The sequence below is a fragment of the Girardinichthys multiradiatus genome, chromosome 15, assembly GCF_021462225.1.
Source record: "Girardinichthys multiradiatus isolate DD_20200921_A chromosome 15, DD_fGirMul_XY1, whole genome shotgun sequence".
In the NCBI taxonomy this organism is placed as follows: domain Eukaryota; kingdom Metazoa; phylum Chordata; class Actinopteri; order Cyprinodontiformes; family Goodeidae; genus Girardinichthys; species Girardinichthys multiradiatus.
In genome coordinates, this window is record NC_061808.1 from 19,558,737 (window position 1) to 19,577,916 (window position 19,180).

Consider the following 19,180-nt stretch of genomic DNA (forward strand, 5'->3'; position numbering starts at 1 on the left):
CACTTCTGCCAGGAGTCCATCGTGTATCCGGAGAAAAATGTCCCGTCCGGGCAAGTGGGCTCTCCCGACCCCTGTCTTCTCGTCGAGAAAATTTGATCAATTGCATTGAGAGACCAGCTGACCAAATCCATAATTCGGAAGAATTTGAAAGATGTGCAAAAAGAGGCTCCAAAAAAAAAGACAAGACACAGAGCTGAAGCAGGGCAGATATGGGAGGGGTGCGGGAGACAGAGAAAAAGCGTCCACCTCCACCGAGAGCAGGAAAGAAGGATGCAGTTCTTATGTCATGTCCTTAACTGCACTGCATACTAAAGCAAAGAGTATAATCGAAATTCAGGTTTACTCTGAAACCTGATATAACGTTTCAGGCAAGCCCTTGAACATAATGAATTTTCTGACTTATTAGCTATCATACACTTGAGATTTGTAAATTATGATTTTAAAGGAGGGCTGCACGGTGGTGCAGTTGGTAGCACTGTTGCCTTGCAGCAAGAAGGTCCTGGTTTGACACCTGGCCGGGGGTCTTTCTGCATGGTGTTTGCATGTTCTCCTTGTGCATGCGTGGGTTCTCACCGGGTACTCCGGCTTCCTCCCACAGTCCAAAGACATGCCTGTTAGGTTAATTGGTCTCTCTAAATTTCCCTTAGGTGTGTGAATGAGTGTGTGCTTGGTTGTTTGTGTGTTGACCTGCGATGGACTGGTGACCTGTCCAGGGTGTACCCTGCCTCCCGCCCATAGACTGCTGGTGATAGACACCAGCTTCCCCGCGATCCACTATGGAAGAAGCAGTATAGAAAATGACCGAGTGACTGACTGATTTTAAAGGAAGGAAACTGAGACTTTGTCCGTTTTCTGACCTAAAATGTTCTGTGCATTAATTTATACTCTATTCTACTACTGAATATACATTAAGGATGTGAAGCTATGAAGCTACAGAATTCCAATTTGCAGATTTTTTTTCATGCCTTCAATTTTAGTCTGACACACATTTGATTATTTAATTCAAGTTCATATGCCTCAGACGGGGTGATTTTCCTTTCCCCTTTATCACTTTGTCGTCATCTGTCACAGTTTTGTTGGCAGCAAACATGCTTGTTGCAAAGTGGGAACAAAAGCCTGGGAAGAAAAGCGCAGGAGGAAAAGGGGATGACAGTTTTAATAGAGGAGCCTGTTGTCTCTGAGCAATCGCACAGGTCAGATGGACAGGAAAGATGGGATTGGCTGTAAACGGCAGAGCTTTTTTTCCCAGGGCTTTTGTGTTTACTGTGTGTCTTATCAAGTTTGTGAGGTGTCAAATAAAGCTGCAGAATGCTATTTGGAGAGGATCAAGTCAGCAGAAATCTCAGAAATATGAAGAACTGACAAAAAAAGCACAATATTTCAAAGACTAGGACTCACATCTAAAGGTAGACACGCTGAATGCCCATCACTTTTGGTGGGATGGCAGTCAAAGTCATTTGCTGTGCACGGGAAATATTTTATCCAGAGTCAATTTTGTGAATGAAAGATTAAAAGCAAAACAATAAAACTACATTTGCAAAAGATTTGCAGCCTCCTTGTACAGTCCTGCTCATAGCAGATCTTTTAATGATGTCGACTCTTTCATCTCACTCTACTTCCCCTTTTGGTTTTTTACCTTTGTCTATTTTATAATGGAAATAATCAAGGTGTTTAGGACAAAAGGAGAACTTGATGTAAAATTGAATTCACTCAGGTCAATCAGGACTAGCAATACCCTAATTAGGGACAAAGAAAGTTGGGTTAAATGACAAGCATGACGATTAGTTCCTCTGTCTCACAATCTGCTAAGAAATGTATCGGTGGGGTGAAAACATAAGTGTAATAAGTTGACAGCTGTTACTTTCCCGGATCTAAAGACTGGGAGATGTGCATAAAGGGCATTAGAAAGGTTTGGGCCATTTGTCAATCAATGCAATTGATTTGGCTTCCTTAGATTGAAAACATTTTATTATTTCGCATAATAAACTAAACCTTACTGCACAAATTTATAAATAGGATTTATTGGAATGTATGTCAGTGACTTTGAATTTTTTTATATCAGATTGAACAGACTGAACTAATTATATCCAACATTCATTAGATCTGTTAGCTTTGTAAAGTACCTTGAGATGACATTTGTCGTTATTTTGCGCCCTACAAGTCCATATTTATTGAATTTGGACTCCTCTAATCCACAGTTAAACAAATCCAGTATTCCCAAGATGGGTTGGTCAACAAACCTAAGTGCAATTTAAAGGTATAGAAATGTTACTATCAAGATTGCAGGCTCAAAACCACTACTTTCTATAAATACACCATGTTGCCCAATGGTTGTCTTAAACTGAAAAGTTTAATTTTTTTTGGAATATCCACCTACAGCATTTGCACCTAATAACCTCATTCCATCTATAAAGCATGGTGGTGTTAGTATCATGGTTTGGGCTTAATGTTTTTATTATCATTTAGTCTAGGGTAATCGCCATAAATGCTGAAAGGATGGTTTTATTTATTTGACAACTGAATCTAGACAGAAAACTGTTCAATTATTGAGACAATGACAATGACAGCAATGAATGGTTAATAAAGAAATAAACTGGGATTAACTACCTGTACCTCTACAGTTCCTCACAGATTTTGAATGTATAAAATATTCAGTTTGCCTTGGTTCTGGTTAAATTTGCTTCTTAATCAACTGTAAATATTTTGTGAAAGTCTGAACATTCATGCAAGAGAAGAAAGGTTTTTGAGGTTTGAATCTTTAAAGCATTAGTTTATTTTTATGCTCATGTCAGAGTTGGAATTTTGAATTTAGAGCAGTATATTACCTTTCTTTCTCATAGGTGGTTACATTTTTCATGTAATCTTGCTCCTGTTAAACACTACAGGCACACTACAGGTTACTGAAAAGAGGATTCTTTAGTAACACTGCTTTTGTTTCTGTTGTGAACAAACACCATCAAGCCTTGATTGCCATCAGCACTTGTCTTAAAGTGAGCCCTCAGCAGGAACAGGTGTAATGTTTATTTAGAGGAGGACATGTTCATTTATCTTACAGCTTGTTGTCCTTTAGGTAATGAGGGTTGCAGTCAGCTAAACGTAGGTGCAAACGTAGCTGCTATCTGTGATGCAATGCCGGTGGGTCATTTAGATGGAGGAAGTGATTGCTCAGTCAAAAAAGGTGAAGAATCATCACTAACATTTAAAGGCTTTATCTTATCCCATGCTGTTCTTATTTCAAGCCGTTGTAGCGCAAATAAGCAAGAAATTAGTTTATAAATGCAAACACTTTTCATGAATTTTTGGCCCACTTATAAATTCCTACTCCCAGTTCACCCCTTCTGTTAAGTCTTTCAGCAGAAATAGTTGTCAATACAAATACCTATGTTGGTTGGATACTAATGTTTTTCTGGCTCTGACTAAGCCCCACAACGTGTTATGTAAGATCTGAAATTAAAGAGCAATATGTCACAGAGGACACGGTCTGTGTTGGTGCGAATAAATGGTACGACCCTCCTGGGATGCGGGAGCGCTGCCAGGATGAATCACAGAATATAGCAAAAGCCCAGTGCATTAACTAGAGTGCACATGGAGAAATTGTGAAAGTGCAGCTGGATCTTTGGATGGTCGTGGAGCCCCGTGAAAAGGAACCCAGGAGGAATTTGTCGGCATAAAATATAAAGCTGTGTCATCTTATATTTCTGACCTCTACGTTTGCTAGCAAAGCACAGTGGACTGTTAGTTTATTGACTGCATATACATTTACATCAAGACTGACAGGAGATGTTTTCATTGTCAGATAAAAGGACAGCCTTGTCAGCTTTTCAATGATGTATTATGTTTATTACAAGTACAATTCAACCGTCAATTTCTGTCTGTATTTTATTATAAGATGTTATGTATAGTTGGTATTATATATAATGTTCAAATCAAAGAAAGAAAGAAAGAAAGAAAGACTCTTATTAGTAAAAGTAGTTTTATTACATTTTTATGACTGAGACCGTGATAAACGAAAGCCATTCAAGTATTTTCAACACGTTAATAAAAATATGTAAAAATTGTACAAACTTAAGGGCTAATCATTGGCACTTATTGGCACTCCTAACATTTCCTATAAAATTAACAATAATAAAATAAAATTAATAGCAGTTTTCTCATTTATACTAGTAACCTTCGACTACTAAAAATCCATGACTGTCTCTTTCTCTGGAGTATAAATATAAGGTAACGCAGATTCTCCTTTAACTTTGCCACTCTTCAAAATAGGAAAGGCAGGAGTACATGCCTTTGAATTGAGGCTGTGTAAGGACCTTCACAACAAACAAAATGTGTGCCTGTCTGATCTGTTTGTTTTATAATAAAAAAGGTTACTGGCCTAATTACCAAAATAGAGGACATTTATTATCCAGATACACTGCAAGTAGGGAACCACAAACGAAATTATAATTAAGAATAATATGTCCGTTTTGAAAAGTACTTATAGCTATAGTAAAGATGTGTAAGAAATATAAAATAAAACAATCTTTCATTGAAGTAGCATATTCTTACCATCTAAAATGTATAGAAAATTTTAAAAATGTCACTAAATAGTTGGTTTTATAACAATTATTGGTACCCGTGTTACCCACTTTTTAATTAAATAAATGTGACTGAAACATTTACAGTTTTTAGTTGATCAGATTATGTTGAAACTTTAAATTAGAAATCAATGACTTTCTGTTTTCCTGGGCGTATACTGTTAAAAAGATGTGGCATAGTGGTTTTATGTTGGCCCATTTTTCCAAAACGGAAAAGACACGAGATATTCAAGCAAGGATTTGGTCTATCTTCAAAAAATGGCTATGAGAAAATACTCACCCTAAGTTGCCTCAAACTATTCATAGGCAGAGCAATAATTAAACACAACTAGAATTGTGGCAATCAAGGCAGGATGAGAACAAGCAGAGAGAGGCATTGTGGGGTCTTTAAGTCTTCATAACAAGTTATTTTAAGAATTTTATACACATTGTTACCAGCGATGTCAATCATTGTGGAGGGCAACAATTGAAACCCCGGATGCATTACCACAATTAATTTAATCGGCCAAATAACTTTACATTTACCTGTAAGATTCTGGAAAAAGCTTAAATCTCTTGCTAGAAACATATTTTTGAACATGAGGGACTGGTTTACCTCACCACCCTCACCAAGTTTGTCTTGTACCTTGCATCAGGGATGTGTGTGTTCTCCAAAGCTTTTAATTCTAAAACAGACAGCAAGATCCCTAAATTATGTTTATTGGATTTTTGTTGTCATTTAAAATATGAGAAACATACATTAGTTTCTCCACTGCTGTTATAATGTTTTAGATAAAGGCAAAAAGTGATTCTGCTTCAAACAGAAAATCATGTCTGACATGAATGAATGCTCTCCTGGCTCATCGGCGGCTATAAATGGACCATCCAATTAATGACTTCAGTAACAACACAATAAAACTCTCACAGTTACATAACTCATGTTGCTTAATCCAGATTTAAAAGGCAAAGCTGTTTTTTACCAGAAGAGGGGACCTTATGTCACAGTATAAATAATCAGATTCCAATTACCTCTGTGATAAGTTTAAAGGACTGTTAAAAAGCATTGTATAGTGTTTAACTGCTGAAACAAATAATGGACTCTTGCATAAGACAGTAAGGTGGTCCAAAATTTGGACTGGTTTCCCAGTCCTCCACCTGTTTTTTTCACATACACTATGGTGGAAAGCCTAAATGTTCTTGTTAGCACTACAGGAGGTTGTCTCACAGCTGCTTGCAATCCCCACTATTGCAAATCACCTGGCAGCTGGGCGGTTAGGCAATATCATGCTGGTTTAATATCATCTGCAGCTCTGCCTTCCCAAATGTTACATTTGAATGTTACCTTCTCTAAATCCCATGCATTCCCAGACTCCCCGTCTTTACATGCAATGCAAGGTGAACTAATGGGATCTTTTTGTAAATCACCTCCACTAGTCCATGGGGATGGGATGAAACCAGAGCAACATCAAGCAATAGGTTAGACATTTACCCCACAAGGCATTACTAATTGCCAGGATTCTTGCAAATCATATGCTATCAGGATAAGGTGTGTTTACTGTCCTTCTTTATGCAAAGCCAGACTTTCACTTCACAGATCCAGGAGCTGTCAAGCAGCAGAGCAACCAGATGGGATTAAGTGGCAGTCTAATGTTTACTTATTTTCTCAACCTAAGTCTGTGGCTTTTTTTAGGTGAAACTCCACACCTCAGTCATCCAAAAACTACAAAATAGACTTTGCAGTGATAGTGCACAGAAGATTCCTAACCAGATTTAGAAAATAAATCAGGGTTTGTAGCCCTAATTGTAACCAACTATGACACCTGTTTACAGGTGTTTAAAATGTATTTCATGTGAGAAGAAATGAAATTATGACAACAAACATTGGCTTTTATTTAAATTGATTCAGCTTGTATTCAGTGTGGCTATTTGTGAAAAATGTCAGCAAGTTTATGAACAGCAGATTGCCAATTTGATTTGAGCCTGGCTGTCCAATAAATGGAATAAATCTTAAATGCAATTTGTCTCAAGCCTGCTTAGGACTTGTATAGAATTAAAGAGTTTAGTTTGAATGTAAATGTAGAAGGAAATATATTGCATTTCTTGTTACTTGATGTAGAAAATGGCAATTCTTGATTTAAATTTATCTGCAATCAGTGGCAGGCTTGTTTGTATTTTCCATGGATAAGTAATTTTACTTAATGCAGTTTTAAAGAAGTAAAAAAGCCTGCTTAAAGATGCATGTGGGGTATTAGATCTCATTGCTACATACATTTTGCAGCAGTAATTACATAATTTTTTGTTGCACTTTCAAAGTAATTACAAGAACTTTATGAATCCAAATCTTAAATCCATTAAATCTGTTTCTCATCTCTCTCTGTTCCTTTTAATTAAACAGTGTAATTAATGTAAACCCTATCCTGTAAGATGTCACTATGAATCATGTAGTCTCCTGGCATGTCAGTTAACTCGACATTTATGTTGATTCAAGTCAAGTGAATACCCTTCTGAATGCCATGTTTGTTATTAAAAAGCTGCTTTCCCTGTTATTGATGGCAGCATAGGTAAATGATCAGAGATTCTTCTAACATTGTCAAGTGTTCTAGTGACTTTGAGGTGCCCACACTTGAAGGACCAGGACCAGATTTCAGATTTCACTCAGTTTAACTTTAATTGACCAGTGCAGACAAAATAATGAAACAGGTGAAAAACTTTCAAAACAGAAAACACAGATAACTTAATTTAAATGCAATGAATAAAGATAAATATTTCAACAAGGGTCAATGTCTCTCAGTTGCTCCAACTGCTCATAGATGGATTCTTGAGACTGCAAGTATGCGAGGAGCTTGTCAAAGCGGTTTTGAGCATTTACCACATTTTTCTTGTCACCAGCATAGGTAAGCCAGTCTTTCTTCAGGGTTTCTGGAAGCTTGCCTTCAATGGATTTTGTTACTAGTGGGTTTTTTATAGCATCTGCATTATTCAATTCATTTAAATCATAGAGACCCTTTTCAACTGCTTGGATGAGCGCTATGATTCTTCTTGGCTGATTACCACGGTCGGCTGGAAGAGCTTGTGGATCTTCAATGATCTCTATGGCAATAGTGGCTCGGTTCCCATAGTGGTTTTCCAGGACTCTAAAGATCTCAGCTGCTATAGCGTACGTTGACAGATGTACAGGTCCTTCTCAAAATATTAGCATATTGTGATAAAGTTCATTATTTTCCATAATGTCATGATGAAAATTTAACATTCATATATTTTAGATTCATTGCACACTAACTGAAATATTTCAGGTCTTTTATTGTCTTAATACGGATGATTTTGGCATACAGCTCATGAAAACCCAAAATTCCTATCTCACAAAATTAGCATAATTCATCCAACCAATAAAAGAAAAGTGTTTTTAATACAAAAAACGTCAACCTTCAAATAATCATGTACAGTTATGCACTCAATACTTGGTTGGGAATCCTTTTGCAGAAATGACTGCTTCAATGCGGCGTGGCATGGAGGCAATCAGCCTGTGGCACTGCTGAGGTCTTATGGAGGCCCAGGATGCTTCAATAGCGGCCTTTAGCTCATCCAGAGTGTTGGGTCTTGAGTCTCTCAACGTTCTCTTCACAATATCCCACAGATTCTCTATGGGGTTCAGGTCAGGAGAGTTGGCAGGCCAATTGAGCACAGTGATACCATGGTCAGTAAACCATTTACCAGTGGTTTTGGCACTGTGAGCAGGTGCCAGGTCGTGCTGAAAAATGAAATCTTCATCTCCATAAAGCTTTTCAGCAGATGGAAGCATGAAGTGCTCCAAAATCTCCTGATAGCTAGCTGCATTGACCCTGCCCTTGATAAAACACAGTGGACCAACACCAGCAGCTGACACGGCACCCCAGACCATCACTGACTGTGGGTACTTGACACTGGACTTCTGGCATTTTGGCATTTCCTTCTCCCCAGTCTTCCTCCAGACTCTGGTACCTTGATTTCTGAAAGACATGCAGAATTTGCTTTCATCCGAAAAAAGTACTTTGGACCACTGAGCAACAGTCCAGTGCTGCTTCTCTGTAGCCCAGGTCAGGTGCTTCTGCCGCTGTTTCTGGTTCAAAAGTGGCTTGACCTGGGGAATGCAGCACCTGTAGCCCATTTCCTGCACACGCCTGTGCACGGTGGCTCTGGATGTTTCTACTCCAGACTCAGTCCACTGCTTCCGCAGGTCCCCCAAGGTCTGGAATCGGCCCTTCTCCACAATCTTCCTCAGGGTCCGGTCACCTCTTCTCGTTGTGCAGCGTTTTCTGCCACACTTTTTCCTTCCCACAGACTTCCCACTGAGGTGCCTTGATACAGCACTCTGGGAACAGCCTATTCGTTCAGAAATTTCTTTCTGTGTCTTACCCTCTTGCTTGAGGGTGTCAATAGTGGCCTTCTGGACAGCAGTCAGGTCGGCAGTCTTACCCATGATTGGGGTTTTGAGTGATGAACCAGGCTGGGAGTTTTAAAGGCCTCAGGAATCTTTTGCAGGTGTTTAGAGTTAACTCGTTGATTCAGATGATTAGGTTCATAGCTCGTTTAGAGACCCTTTTAATGATATGCTAATTTTGTGAGATAGGAATTTTGGGTTTTCATGAGCTGTATGCCAAAATCATCCATATTAAGACAATAAAAGACCTGAAATATTTCAGTTAGTGTGCAATGAATCTAAAATATATGAATGTTAAATTTTAATCAGGACATTATGGAAAATAATGAACTTTATCACAATATGCTAATATTTTTAGAAGGACCTGTAGATCTTTAGCCACCTTTTCATCGAGGCTATAAAGCAGTTGGAATTTCTTCAGCTCTCTGGACCCTGTCGGTTCGCCTTGGTTCTGCAGAGCCTCCCAATCTTTCTTCCATCTGTAGAAGTCATGCTGGCAGCCTGTGAACTTTGGTAGGGCTGTGGCTTTAAGCTTTATGGTTCCGGCGGTAGCTGAGCTGTGAGCTGTAGTGGGTTCTATTCCGGTGTCCTCTTTGAGATTTGCTGCTTTTATCAGGGCAGCCTTCCCCGACACCAACTTGGGAAGGCAGATCTCTAGCTCCATCAAGCAAAAATTAAAATCTTGCTTCTCAGCAGGTGGAGCCCAGCGACTCCAGGTTTGATGTGCTCCTTTGGCTTTATGTACAAGCTTCTCCAAATGAGTGAGCATAAAGTCATAAGCCTCCAGGGACTGGGGTTCAGTGGAGGTGACATTGTCACACTCTGCCTCTGCAATTTGTAAAGCGAGGGACAGTTCTTTCTCACCATATGAAGTCCATAGTGTATCTTGGATCAGGTGCTTTGCTGCCTTTAACTTCTGCTCACACTCTGTCTTCTCGATGTCGGTTTTCTGCTGGTCGCCTAGTGCACCCTTTGCATCTGCTGCGATGTAAGTGGCCTCAAGCTCTTCATTTCCTTCCATCACTTTAGAGCCCTCCACTGTCAGTCTTTTGAAGTTCTCCTCTAGACATGTCCATATAAATCCTCATAATATGGTTGGTGAGTCTTGAAAAGAGTCTTTTTACTGTGGTTCGCTCTACTTTCAGATCTTCAAGTGACTTGAACTCGGCCATGTTGCTCCTCTTGGCTGTTGGACAGACAGATGGCAGACTTCCTCCAGGCCCCCAGAAGGAGTCTTCCCTTCTTTGTGGTGGGCGATTGTGGAGTCTTCACTGATCAAGCAGTTCCACAGGCTAGGGGGGTTTTCACTGTCAAGTGTTCTAGTGACTTTGAGGTGCCCACACTTGAAGGACCAGGACCAGACTTCAGATGCAGACAAAATAATGAAACAGGTGAAAAACCTTCAAAACAGAAAACACAGATAAATTAATTTCAATGCAATCCAATGAATAAAGATAAATATTTCAACAAGATTATGTTAATACAATAGTATGTTTAATATAAAACTGGATATGTTTTATTTCTAAGCACAATACATTAAATTCTATATGAAGTATATTTAATTTCTGAAGAAAAATATAATTCTTTAAGTAAAGGTTTTTTCCTGCATAAACATTTTTAGCCAAATTTGATTTATTTGTATACATTTTACTAATTTTAACTAATGTTTAAAGATGAATTTGGGTTTCCACTTAATTTATACCAACCAGGTGAAAACTCAACTGATTTAGCATTTTAGCTGAATACTTATTTTAAGGCCAAATACATATATATTTAAACCTTTACTCAGAAGACAGCATTCAAACTTCAAATATTTGCCCAAACAAAGATTCCAAAGTGCAAATCAAAAGTGAGCTTACCGATAGTCCTTTTAAAATCAAAGTCCTATTTTCCCTCGCAGTCTTTGTGCCTTTCTTGTAGCTGCCATCTGTTCAGTCAAAACTGGTTTGCTCTGCATCCATGGCCTTTAAATAGGAGCTGCTGATTGCCCAAATTCACCACACCTGGTGGAGTGCTCATGGCACACTGCTGTGCAACTGCTTACAGCATGTGTGCTTGTATGATGGCATGCAGTTCCATAAAGATGGGAAGACAGGTCACCGCGACAAACATCATGTGTCAGAGCAGAATATTAGAAAAATGTTTTTAAGGATGGCAGCACACACACCCACATACAAACACTGATGTGTCAAGTCTGATTCTCTCACAGGTTGGAAACTGTTCCACTGAGAGGCAAAGGAGGGTGTGATAAAGGTAGACAGAGATATAAAGAGGCAAATATACTGTTGCAGACATGCAAACATAATCACCGGAAATGGTTGTGAGGAGTGGAAAAAAGTCTTAAAATACATTTCTGATTTTCTGATTTAAAGATAGCTCAGAAGCTGCCAGTACAGTAGAATCAATCTGTCTAATAGCAATATTTGCTCTCCGGCTATTGTTTGTGTGGTATTTCTAATCCTTTGGGCTAATGGGGCACCCAAGATTATGTTTTTGCTTTTACTTTGTATTTTTAGTCAAATATCTTGCATTTTAGTATTTTCAAAAGAAAAACATGACAAAATATATATAACATAGATGGACCTGTTTAGACGTTTTAGGCGTCTCTTTGTGGTATTAGATTTACTATTCTATTAAGGTTTTTACTGAGAGTTGCAAGGTAATGCAAGGTCATGCTTTATATAAAAGTTGATACATAAAACAGGATCTTTCGTAGCAGACATTTTCGGTTTGTTATGAAACAGCGGATAAATATGTGGAAAAGCACGCCATGCCCACTGTTAAACATGGTGGATAATCTGTGATGTTGTGGGTCTGTTGGAACCTAGAGTCATGAACCATTTGAAATACCAGGACATTTTATATAAATATCTGGTCGACTTTATTAGTTAAAAAGAGGGTCGTGCTTGGATCTTTTGGCAAAATAGTTATCCAAAATATGACCAAATCAAGATAGACACAATTTGCCAGACATAAAATCAACCTTCTTTCATGGCCTCAGTACCCAGATGCAAATCCTATAGAAAACTTGTAGGGGTGAGAGAAGCCCCTGCACTGTGGACAACCTAGAGATGGTGCAAAGAGGATTGGTCCTTCTCTCTGTAAGCTTCAGCCTTGTGAAATGTTACAGAGGGGAATTTAGGATATAGAAGTAGACTAATGGCTGTCTAATTGTGCCACAAGTAATTTTGTCAAAAATAATTATTTTTTTTATTTTAGCTTGACATGAAAATTAAATAATCCTTTCTTGGTTTTGTTATCATTCTAGTTTAAAGTGACCAATACTAAGCCCATTTTGCATAAAATAATGTTTGTAATCTTCAGGTGTCACCTAACAATGAAAGGAGTCCGAAACATAATCTTTGATATATTTAAGTCATAACTAACAATTATGTATGAATTCTAAGACATATGAAGGTACATACAAACGCAGAAGGTTTGCAATACTTACTCGCTCCTACTAAGAAGATGTCGCTGCCAAAAAGCAACAGGAGCACGGAGTTGACCAAAACAATCAGACCAGCCATGCCTCGGAAGGAGGTGGTTGCTCTTCTTGGATTATAAACACCAATTTTTAAAGTGCAAATAAATTACAACAGTTCATGTTTTTACATACAGGGCTCTAAAATTCCTCAGGGGATGAACGGTCACCGGTTGAATCTGGCTGGAGCTGGTCAGTCGGTAGGTAACCTGTGAAACAACGTAACGCACGATGTCTTCAGAAACATTTTGTCACTCAGCCTTTAACAATCCAGCGGCTCCTTCTTCCATGATATCACGCTGACCAACTGTGACAACGTGGGAGGGTTTGTTCGTCTAAATCCGGCGGCAGAGACTGCGGAGCTCCATCATCATTGAGGTCATCGATCATGGGTGCGCACAGGTGCGAACACAGCTCATGGAAAAAAAAATAAAAGGACGACAAAATAATGGACCTGGTAGGCAGATTAAGAGGCGATTCTGTGCCGCGGACAGCGTCTCGGTTTTCGCAGACTGCCCACCTCCCCCTTTCTTTCTCCCTCTTTCTCTCAGATCTGAACGTGTTCATTAACGGGGTTGGTTCTTCTGCGGTACTTTCCATTAAACCCCAACAAGCCAATAACGACACAGGTCCCTAATTCGGATGCACACGAAACACGCACTGATTTATCATCCACGTGTTATCAGAGCAGATTGTTGCCATCGATGCGCTGCCACGCTGCACATGTCCACCTGCTTTACTATTGCGCAATGCCAGAAGATAATATTTACAGCACTATATATGTGGATTTGTTGCAAGACAAGCAACGTGGAGCAAATTCGTATTATATTAAATTGCATCCAACCCCAATTGAAACAATGCACTTCTACATTTATTACTAAGAAGAAACGCTATATAAAAACAACATATTCCTTTCTGCGCTCTGTGCAGCTGCAGGTCGATGCGCCTCTCACCCTTTGTGCACTGCTGGGCCCTAATACACGCCAGATAATCAGGAAGATGAATCATGTTGATAAGATGTGCATTGCTTAATGGGACCATCGTTTTAAGGCAAATTGCTCGTCTAAAGAAGGAACTATCAAATGACTGGGTGCTTTTAGATCATTTGTTTACATTTTACTTCTCAAATGAAAGAAGCCAAGCAATAACTGAGTGTATAAGTTTTGTAAAATATGATCACGTCCTTATAATGTCTTTCAGCTTAATCACTCATAGCTGATTATTGGTTGAGAAATGATTGCTGCCGATAGGTTTTAGATGGTGGGTAGGCTGCTTATCTGTTATTAATTTGCCTGACACATAGATGCATTTGAAAAGAAAAAAAAAAGTGAGCTACAGGAGTTTCCATGACAGCTGTCTACTTCTAGCTGATATTTCTGTAATAGTTATCTCTAAAACTGATTTGTTTCATTACAAAACCATTAAACGTTGAGCCAGTTCTTACTTTTTTTTCCATTTTCTTCTGTAAATTTCACTCCACAATGGTAAGTGCAATCTTTCATTATAAAGTTGTATCTAATTTTGTTTTGTTTTGTTTCCCTTTTCTATTTTGCACAAAGCCCAATTTTTTTTCACTTCTTTGTCAAACTTAACTGAAAAAAACCTGAATCAGATAAACCATTTATTCTCAGTTAAATATCAAATATTTTTTCACTTTGACTTCACATAGCAGGCAAATTTCAATGTAAAATAACTTGTGGTTAAACATAGAAATCACAATATTGTGTTTCTTCTGCAGCAAACTCGCAATCAAGCAGTTACAACTGCCACCTTCCAACCACTTATGATTAATCTTTAAAAATGCAATATATATTGCAAGAAAACACAAAAGCAGGTTTTGGCTTAGACTCATTGAATAAGAATTAAAAGCTTACATTTCTTCACAAAATCACCAAGATGAGAAAGGATTCACAGCATAGAAAACCAGCCTTACAGGTTTTCAGAAGGCCTTTTAAGGTCCTTTTTAACAGTTTCTTTGAGTAAAATCTGACTCCTGTGAAGCAGCACACAGAGAAATGAAAGCTGGCTTATGATTTTCGCAAAGGGCTGTGCTGCTGCTGTACCTGAAACCAGCTAAAGTTTTTGAGGAACAGCATGAAAGAAAATACTTCAACATGTGAATTATAACTTTATATGGATAATAGAGGACTTCTGTGAAGAGTATTTGTCATTTATTAAATCCCTGACATTATTTTGTCCTCTCATTGTTATAAAGATCTTTTGCTGGGAACTGAACACAAAGCAATTAACATTTTAGGTCAGCCTCGTGCCAGGTGAAAGTAATTTGGGAACTTCCAACTTTTGTTCTTGTTTCAAACTTTTCACATTAAACGCTGATGTTTGAAGTTTTGACCTAAAAATAGAATATTGGAGGACAAAAATACAAAAGGGCCCTGCTTTTAAACAATCTTTTGCTCCTTTCCTCATGAAAGTCAGCTTGCTTTAAATTATTTAACAATTATTATTGTTAAATATTAATAATTATTATTAATATTATTGTTAAACTGATTTTTGTTTTAAGTTTCAAAATAAAGAATTCTGAAGGAAATACATGCACACTGAAGGGAAATGTCAAGTTATCTGCTTGTGAAGTAAATGTCTTAGAGAGGATAAGTCAAAGTCCATATCCTATTCAAAAATTAATACTGTGACCAAAAGAAAAGGATCTTTAGTCTTTTGGGACTAAATAGGATAATTTATGTCATATTTATGAAGATATGTAGAAGACTCTTAAGAACCCCCCCACTGTAAACATAGTAAATGGTAGACTGAACACATTCCATATTTTATGTAAACATAACTGTCACAGTACATCTTTTTTACAGAACAACTGGTGAAAAATGGCATTACATTTAAGATTCATGCAAGAGATTTGGCACATTTTCCCTCTAACTGTGAAAACATCAAAAACAAGAACTGTCTCAGAGGAAGAAAAAATCCAAAGATGTCATGAGGTATTATATCCATCAATTTTCTTAAAGGCAACACACACATCAAACAGACAGGGGCATGACATCAAAATGAAAGTGGAGAGCTATCCATTCTTTTGGAGAGCGCATTGGAGACACACAGATATTGTTGCTTTGTGAGGTTTTATTACGGTGGGTACACATCAAACCCTCCACATTATCAAATCAACAGCTGAAATATTGTGTTATTGGTCTTGCTGTGCTGGGGCACTAGAGTTAGAATTAGAATTAATGATAATCACAGCAGATAAAGGAAAAAACTGAGTAAATGAAGAACTAATCAGTTAGAGCAGTGGGTGTATACGTCAGTCAGTCAGTCATTTTCTACCGCTTATTCCATAGTGGGTTGTGGTGGAGCTGGTGCCTATCTCCAGCAGTCTATGGGCAAGAGGCAGGATACACCCTGGACAGATTGCCAGTCCATTGCAGGGCAACACACAAACAACCATGCACACGCTCATTCATACACCAAAGGTCAATTTAGAGTGACCAATTAACCTAACAGGAGTACCCAGTGAGAACCCACACATGCATGGGGAGAACATGCAAACTCCATGCAGAAAGACCCCAGGCTGGGAATTGAACCCAGGACCTTCTTGCTGCAAGGCAACAGTGCTACCAACTGTGCCACCGTGCAGCCCGGGTGTATACGTATGGAAGCAAATCGTTACCATATTTCAAATGAAAATGCATTTTCAGAAATGCTTTTTCATTTTAAGAATGTGGCTGCATTGTTTGACTCATAAATGAAATTAGTAATCAATCGTCCTATTTGCATTTTAATTTTCTTCTTCAAGACTGCTCATTCTGTCACTTAATTAAAACGAAAAAGACAAAAAAAGATTTATTTTTCAAAATGTACCCCAGCAAATAGATACCAAAATTCAATTTGAAATGTAAAATTTGAAAATGAAAAAGCATTTCCAGAAATGCTTTTTCATTTTAAGAATGCGGCTGCGTTATTTGACCCATAAATAAAATCAGTAATCAATCATCCTATTTGCATTTGCATTTTCTTCTTCACCACTGCACATTTTATGCCATAATCAAAAAGAAAACAAAGCAGACATTGCTTTTTCGTTTTTGTGGTCTGCCCGCAAAGTCCTAATGAAATCATTATGTAAAGGTAACAGGCTATAACAACAATGACATCCCGTTTCCCAATAATCAGCATTGGCATCACTTCCGGTGGCAGCTCCATAGACACTATTAACAATAATGACAACCCATTTGCCGATAATCAGCATCAGCTTCCACAAAAACAGCAACCGCAACCGCATTGGCAAGCTTTTACGGCCGGTCTGGCACTTTCTGGCATCCTCGCGGAATCCCCTGCCACCCTGCGGCAGGCTGTGGCAGCTTCGGTGGCAGTTCCGGTGGCAGGCTGTGGCGGAACCGCCACAGCCTGCCACCGGAACTGCCAGTTCTGCCTGCCACTGCCACAAATTGAGCTCGGCCCTGCTGCAATTCAATCAATTTCTCTTGCAATGTAATGCAATGCAGACGTGCACAGCGCCCCCTACCGAACAAGATGGGTAGCTCGGTCAGCAAGGAGCTGAGGTAGAGCGGCTGCTGACGTCACTCTGCTACGGTGGCCGTGGGGTGCAAAACACTTTTACAAGTACCGAAACAAATTTACATTTCAGAAAACAATTTAACAAGATGCGAAACAAATTTACATTTCAGAAAACAATTTAACAAGATGCGAAACAAATTTACATTTCAGAAAACAATTTAACAAGATGTGAAACAAATTTACATTTCAGAAAACAATTTAACAAGATGCGAAACAAATTTACATTTCAGAAAACAAATTTACATTTCAGAAAACAAATTTACATTTCAGAAAACACTTACATTTCAGAAAATCAACCGGAAAGGGAATGTACCAACGCCGAGGCTGACCCGGAAGTCAGCCTCAGGGGCGGCATCATTTGAAGGCCGTATTTGTAGGTCGATTACGTTACAGCGCGGCGACGAAGGCTGTCCCAATTCATGAATCATTCCGAGCAAATGCTGCCGACAAATGTGTCCTTATTTTGCCCGATTTGAAGGATGCGTTGTGAGTATCCTTCGCGGCCCATCATTTCCCATCATTCATTGCGGGTCGAAGCGGATTGGTCAAGCAGGGGAAGCCATGGCGGACCATAGCAACAAAAGCTGTGAGTAAATTGTGGAAAATTACACTTTCTGTGACACAAATTAAGTTCTACAATGTTTTTAGTGCGGGAATATAACTATGTAGACGTGAAATATCTGCTTGATTTATCTAGACATCGCTTAATTTCAAATGTGCTTAAGTTCAAACGTGTTCGGAGTTTTCCGTTCCCGGCGTAGTAACCGGCTCGTCTCGCCAGTCCTACCGGCGGTGAGGTGAGCTAGCCCGGTAGAGATCTGACCGGACTATCGGCACTAAGCTCCCGCTGGCAGTCATCACAGTGAACGTTTAACACAAGTGATTTCTAACAATTTATGTTACTATTTTAATTGTTACTGAAAATCGATTTAACATTTCAGGTGATATTAAGGTTAATCAGAATAAATGGTCAGTTTTATGTAATCCAACTGTATCGCTGGAGAGTGTGATTGAGAATAAATAAGCTTTACAATATTAAATTTTAATGAAGAAATGTGCTATATGTTTTAAAAGTTTATTTATAATTCAGTTAGCATTATAGTTTCTGATTCCAGGTAAACCCGACGAGGAATACACCTCCAAATGTAAGTGAATCTCAGTAAAGAAGTGAAAAGTTTGAAAGAGCTTGTTTTAGACATTTGCATAGAAATATTTTCTTCAAATTAAGACAAATGTGAAATTAAAAAAGGCTTTATTTTTGCTCTGATATTAAGCAAGATGTTTTTTTTTGGTATTTTCATATATTTTTTTTAGGTACAAAGAAGCAGACGGGCCAGTTTATTAAGCTCAGGGGTGAGGACCACCACCTTTTTACTGGAGCTAAAAACTCAGCCACCGTGGCTTGGAGGTACAATAACAACATTCTTTGCAGTCAGTTTCTGTCCAGTTTCAATAACTCCTATCTTTCTAACTTTCATAAATATCCATCCAGTGATTAACATACTTCTTTTGGTTCAGGACAATTCTGGAGAAGATGGACCAACAGGGGAAGGTCACCCCCTTTGCAGGACAAAACAATGTGGGACATTTGAAAAAAAAAAAGAATTTAGATTATGTTCAGAAGTTCTCATGTCACACACAAATAAAAAAATATTTCTAAAAGTCTTGTTGGTTTCTCTGTTTAGTCAACTCTTTTTTTTTTATTCCATCTAACTTTAGGATTGTAAGTATCCAGGGTCAGGAGAGGGAGTCAGTGAAAAGCCCACTGCTGCTACTTGGCCCTGGTTTGTCTTTATGGATGAGGTGTTGGGACAGAGGTCTTCCACAACACCTCCTGTCCTAATTGCCTCCATCCCTGAGGACATTCCAGGGCCAAGCGGAGCGGTGGACAACCAGATGGAGAAGGAAGACAGTGAGCCAGCAGGAAGGGGTCAGAAAAGAAAGAGGGACAGAGATGATGGAGTTGATCAGGGAGGACATGAGGGCACAGAGAATGGACAGACTGTTTTCCAAAGAATGGCACCAAAATAAGATGCTACATAAAAAATATTAAGTTTTGTTCAGATTGTTTCTTAAAATTTTAAGGTGTTCTAATAAATTTCAAAATTGTTTTTGTCACTAGTTATTTACATTTGATCTAACAATACATCAACTTCATTTAAAGTTATAAACAGAATTTATTAT

General features: G+C 38.5%; 2 protein-coding genes across 4 annotated transcripts in view; both read right to left on the minus strand.

Annotated features, from left to right (window-relative positions):
- fndc4a (fibronectin type III domain containing 4a) overlaps window positions 1-13,171 on the minus strand; it is a 40,333-nt gene extending 27,162 nt beyond the window's left edge. The window contains exon 1 of one of the 2 annotated variants that reach the window (XM_047387027.1): window positions 12,587-13,171. Coding sequence is in view for 1 of the 2 variants with exons in the window: in XM_047387026.1 (XP_047242982.1) it covers window positions 12,422-12,497 (76 nt within the window). In the remaining variant the exon portion in view is untranslated. Of the gene's footprint in view, window positions 1-12,421 lie in introns of both variants that reach the window. The other variant, XM_047387026.1, reaches the window with a different exon arrangement.
- On the minus strand, window positions 7,196-12,413 carry LOC124881465. Of its 2 annotated transcripts, XM_047387024.1 has the most exons (3): window positions 10,830-12,413; window positions 9,353-10,370; window positions 7,196-7,733 (listed from the first exon to the last, which is right to left on the minus strand). In XM_047387024.1, exons 2-3 carry the CDS (start codon window positions 9,989-9,991, stop codon window positions 7,704-7,706), a joined length of 669 nt encoding a protein of 222 aa, XP_047242980.1. In that variant the 5' UTR covers window positions 9,992-10,370; window positions 10,830-12,413; the 3' UTR covers window positions 7,196-7,703. The 2 variants fall into 2 exon arrangements, with proteins under 2 accessions (XP_047242980.1, XP_047242979.1); XM_047387023.1 differs by lacking the exon at window positions 7,196-7,733 and having other exon boundaries at window positions 9,259-10,370.
- Window positions 13,172-19,180: the final 6,009 nt, after the last annotated feature.